The sequence below is a fragment of the Corvus brachyrhynchos genome, unplaced genomic scaffold (genome assembly GCF_000691975.1).
Source record: "Corvus brachyrhynchos isolate BGI_N302 unplaced genomic scaffold, ASM69197v1 scaffold444, whole genome shotgun sequence".
Classification (NCBI taxonomy): Eukaryota; Metazoa; Chordata; class Aves; order Passeriformes; family Corvidae; genus Corvus; species Corvus brachyrhynchos.
In genome coordinates this window covers 1,457,774-1,462,923 of record NW_008237886.1, presented here as the reverse complement: position 1 = coordinate 1,462,923, position 5,150 = coordinate 1,457,774, and the positions used below count along the sequence as shown (strand labels likewise).

At 44.7% G+C, this 5,150-nt stretch overlaps 1 protein-coding gene across 1 annotated transcript in view; it reads left to right on the top strand.

Annotated features, from left to right (window-relative positions):
* MGST2 (microsomal glutathione S-transferase 2) overlaps nucleotides 1–5,144 on the top strand; it is a 39,694-nt gene extending 34,550 nt beyond the window's left edge. The window contains 3 exon segments of the mRNA XM_017732644.1: nucleotides 659–808; nucleotides 811–829; nucleotides 4,736–5,144. Coding sequence (XP_017588133.1) covers nucleotides 659–808; nucleotides 811–829; nucleotides 4,736–4,928 — 362 coding nt within the window. The 3' untranslated portion in view covers nucleotides 4,929–5,144.
* The last annotated feature ends 6 nt before the right edge of the window (nucleotides 5,145–5,150 follow it).

Here is a 5,150-nt window from a genome sequence, read left to right as displayed (position 1 = left end):
ACGCCCCTGCCAGAACTTTCTAGAAGCTTGGGAGGGGTGCCGGAGCGATTGGCAGGGGTCTGGGAGAAGACAAATAGAGAAAGCAGGGTTATGAACATGAAACCAGGAGGGTATAAACTGGGATGGTACAGTAACACGAAACCCAAAGGGGAGACGCGGACTGAACCAAACAAAACACACTCCCACAAAGTGGAGCTGACTTTTTACTCTTCCCTCAGGGAGGTCAAAAAGCTAACTTCACTACAGCTTCCTTCCATGTCCTCGGATAAAAGCTGCTATAGAAATGCAAAGCAGGTTATTAACAACATAAATAGGATTCTCTTCCCAAAACAAACACTCCCCCTTAGCACAAACTGCCATAACAATACAAAATGACAGAGCTGGGTCAAACCACAGTGCTCCAACCCACTATCCTGTTTGTGGGATAATCACCAGACTGGGGGGGATTAGGATTCCTGTCAGTTCCTGAGATGTCCTTTTGAAGGAATGCTTTTGGATATTTTTGGACAGTCCTATATCCACCCCTATCTGTAAACCCATATGAAGAGCCTCCTTCAGTGACTGTGTAAGAATACATCCATCTCTTTTGAATGATTCTTTTCCAAGATAACTTCCACATTATGGGTAGCTGTAAAAATTCCCAAAGCAATATAACTAGAAAACATAACTAGAGTGGTTAACTATGTGCAATCCTCATTTTTTAGTTTTTTAACTGTTTTTCCCTCCATATTAATATTTTCTTTCTTAGAATTAGCTTCCTTTCTGGGTGTGTTGTATGTTTTTGCCTGCTACAAGTACTTCCATGGTTACATCAGTCTGTGAAAGGAAGGTAAGAAGTTACCAACTGGATACAGGTTAACAGCTCCAGGCTGCGCTCTGAAGCTGGGCTGAGAGCCATGGACTGGCAATGAAAAGTGATTATAATTGAATGCAACATGTGTAAAGTGTCAGCAATGGGTCTGGAAACCCTCAGAGAAGAGGGCTGGGTGTTACAGCATAAGCCTAGGTTAGGATGTGCATGTGCTGCAGGCCAGGAGAAAGAAGAGTTTTGATGCTCACGTTATGGGCACCTGCTTTGTACTGGGTGTAATTTACAGCTACACTCAGAGAGATCTGGAAACAGAAGCAGTTTTGCATCTCAGGACTGCTGTAGGATGGGAGGCTGTCAGCGATTGAATCACTTTATCTGCATAACCTCAGCAGAACCAAGCCCATGTTGTGCCACCTTGGATTGCAGATCCTTTGCAACCTTCCAAGCAATCGCTTCATGCTTATCAAGCTGGCCTGAATTTGGGAGAGCCTTATACACTGGGAAAGCTTGGATCTCCCCTTTCGGGGAGTCACTACCATCCTGAACTACTGGCACAGCCTCAGGATGCAGTGTAACAGCTTCCTGATTACTCCCAGAATCCTCAAATCTGTTCTCTGTGCCGCCATGTGCTCCTTTGTGCTGCCATGTGCCTCTGCAGGCAGGTTTTACAGCTCACAAACAATTCTACCTTATAATTCCTCATAGGAGGCTGCTCATGCAAGACTTGCACCACGTCTGCCTGTCTGCTATCTGCATTTCCCCTCTGTCACATTAAGACCTTTTCTCTAACCACACAAGTTTCACTAAAGGAAGCAAACAAATCTGGCTTTGTAGGCTGATGAACCTTTACCAATCAGGTAAGAGAACAGGTCTCCAGATAAGTATACATTAATGAATGTTGAGTTCACAGCATCTCCTGATATGAATTCTGCTTCGACAAACATTGGTGGTTGTCCTGGGTTGCAGTGTATTCTATTACCATCCCCATGAGCTGTTGAAATCAGGTGGGGCCTGAATCCTCACTAACAGCATTTTTGTACCTACAACTCTCCTCTAAAGCCCACATCTTAACTGACTCTAAGAAACTATTGTAGTAGGTCAGACGCACTGTCATAGTGCAGTCCAGAAAGGTCCAAGGGCGAGACCAGAGCAGCCTTTTCTTTCGTCGCCCGGCTATAGCCGCTTTACGACCTGGGGCCAAAGCCTCCTCTGCCTCACTGCCCAACGATGAGTCATCGAGTAAAAGCAACTCTGAGGTGCCGTGAACAAACAGAGGTGGGCGGGGAGGAACGGGTTGACCAGAGGCAGCACAGACTACAGTTGGCTGCGCTGTAGTTTGAACCACAGCCTCTTTTCAAGATGCGATCTCAGCCAGTTTCAACTGAACTGGTGCTGGAACTGCTGCAGCCGTCTCCGGGGCTGCAGCAGCGCCTAGAGCCGCTGCCTCCTCCCGCACTGCGGTCGCCCCCTGAGCCACTGCTGTCTGGGGCGCAGTCGCCGCGGCCACCACTTCTGTCGCTGGTCTCGGCTTCACTGGCAGCTGGAGCGCCGGTGGTACCTCCCACTGGTTTGTTTTCAAACTAGTAAAGCAGTATACACTGTTGGAGAGGATGAAAGTTTGGTAAGAAAGTTTCCCAGCTATGTAGGCTTGGCAGCAAGATGTGTGAATGTAGAAACTTAGCATGAGGTAGAAATGGAAGCAAGTTTTGATATAGAGTAAAAGATGTTTTGCTGAAACGCTGACCCCTGAATAACTGAGAAGGCAAAGGTTGGAGATGAGTTGGAAGGAGATTTTTAGGAATAGGACAAAGGTATGTGACTACAAACAAGCACCTGTTTTTCACCAAGTAAATAAGTCTCACGAAGAGCATATGTAAATAGAAAACATGTTTTTACCAAAAAGAGCTATCGCAGGCAAACAAGAAATGTCGATGTAGCAAGAAGAAGAAGAGAGGTCTGAGAATTCTCCATGGTAAGCTTAAATTGTAACTTACTTACTCTCGTGATTGGATAATAATGACTATAAGATGGTAATGATAGTAGTTATGATAGGCTATAGGCAAATGTAAAGGTATTGTGTATGGTGCTTATTGGTTGTTATGTATTAAGATACTCTGCAAAGAAAAGTATATAATGCTTTGTAACTTGAACAGAAAGTGGCTTCAGGTATGCCTACAGCTGGAGCTGGCAGCTGTAGGGCTGGCTCTGGACACCCACTCCCTGAAATGCTGTAACTTCGCCTATGCAAGAAACAGCTTTCAAGAGAGCCGCCTGAAGTCCAGACATCCTTCGTGAAACTTTCTCCTATAACCCTCCACTATAAACACTGAAATACATGGTTTGTTTCTTTTCACTGAAGGCACTGCACTGTCTTCTGTGTCCAGATCTAAGGCTCTCTTCCACCACCCATTATCAGTCATAAGAAGAAAATAGCACAATATATGCTTGTCATAAAATTAAAAACTTGCAATGTCTTCTAGAGGAAGATACGAAACAATCAGACTATTTTGTAGTGAACAATCCTGCAGCAGCAGGAAGACTGTCCTACAGGGCTATTTTCCATGGCTTGTGTACTGATGTTCCCGTTCTCCTTCACTACAGCTCCACCAATCCTTTACCCTCTTTGGAAGAGCTGCTGCTGGAGAGAAGGGAGAGGCTGTTTTCCAGAGCAAATATATGGAGATACTTTTATATCTCCCAGTAGGAGATGCAGTAATTCAAATAGTGCTATGAACACCAGCTAGAAGACTTGCAACTGCTAAGGAAGTTTAGGGAGCAGAAACGTAAATAAACAAACAAGCAGAGCATAATGGACTTTTCTTTAATCAACAAATGAAAAAGTCCTTTGTTCAAGAAATCTTTCCCATGCTTTACTTAAACCAATAGATTCAGCCTCTCAAGGAAATTGTAGAAGAGTGGCTGGCTTCATTATTAGACAGAGCATCACACTTTGATGAGACTGATTTTAAACCAAACAGAAGGTGTTGAGAGCCAGCCTGGCAGCCCTGGGAAATGGTTTTCCTCCAAGGCCTGCTAGTTATAAAGACAAACCCGATCTGCATCCTCAAAGAAGGGCTAAGCGAAAGACTCTTTTCATGCTCTCTTGAAACTGAGAAAATACTTCACTATTTTCATCTAGACATGGCATGCCCTGAAAGGCTATTTATATCAAGTCTTTAGGCACCAGTGAGATTCTCAGGCTCTTCCTTTCTGGTCCAGAAATCCATCTCCAAGTCAAAGTGATGACTGGTAGCAGATCTCCCAGTTCAGCAGAGGGTACCTGCCCAATAGATATGGATGTAAGAGACATGCACACCTCTCCGTCAGTTCCTTAAGGCTTCTTTCCCACACTCCTACACCTGGAGTTGCAATCAGGTGCTCAAGATTTTCTGTGGCTTTACCTACTGGTCTTCATGTCACAGGATGAGGTAGCCTCATCCTGGAGCAAGTTCTTAACTTCCACATGAAAATTTAGAAACACTGGGGGAAAGTTTTCCCTTAGAGAGGGTACTTGGAATCTCTTGTCTCTAGCAAAAGTCATGCATGTGAATGGTTTATTACTAAAACACTCCAAGGCAGTGTTCCAGCCATGTCCTTTCTGATTCCATAGACTTCAACTGTTTTGGACCAGCAGTTTCACTGTAACATACCGTTGGGGCCTTCCCCCCTGCCATGTCGTCCTGGGACAGGGACCTGGGGGGGAGACATGGGGTTTCCCTGGCCCCGGTCAGCCTCGTTCCCCATTGGTTGTTTTGTGTTCCCCTGCGCGGGCAAGGACCCTCGGGTCCCGTGATTGCCACAGCTCCTCAGCAGAGCTCCGATCATGCAGCTGGAGAAATAAACATCTCTCTGAAACATCTATCAAGAATCAGTCCATATATATTTATTTTCCACGGGCCTTGTTGTTTGATACGTGTGTTACAGTATCTGCACTGTAACAACATACCATGGACAGCTCATAACAGCTCATAACTTCCTGCATTCCACTTCGAGGTTTTATTTGAGTGTGATAATTCTGATTTGCTTGATAACCCTGGGTGAAGCTGGGACTGTCAGCAGCTTTCTGGATGAATACTTGGACTTCAGCATAATGGAGAAAGTCCATAAATTGCTCTGAAGACTGGTTTTTTTTTAAATAAATGAATGACATGGATGCTTTGCCTGAACCCCAAAAAAGATGGTAAGCTATATGTGAATAAAACATCAGGGCTCTTTCCTAACAGCTCATTGCAATGTAAAATGCATGTTTTTCCTGAGCTGTTTACACTTGCTCCTTTCCCTACACTCTAGGAAAAGTCAGTGAGACAGAATGTCATGTCACATCTACATTTGCTCTCTC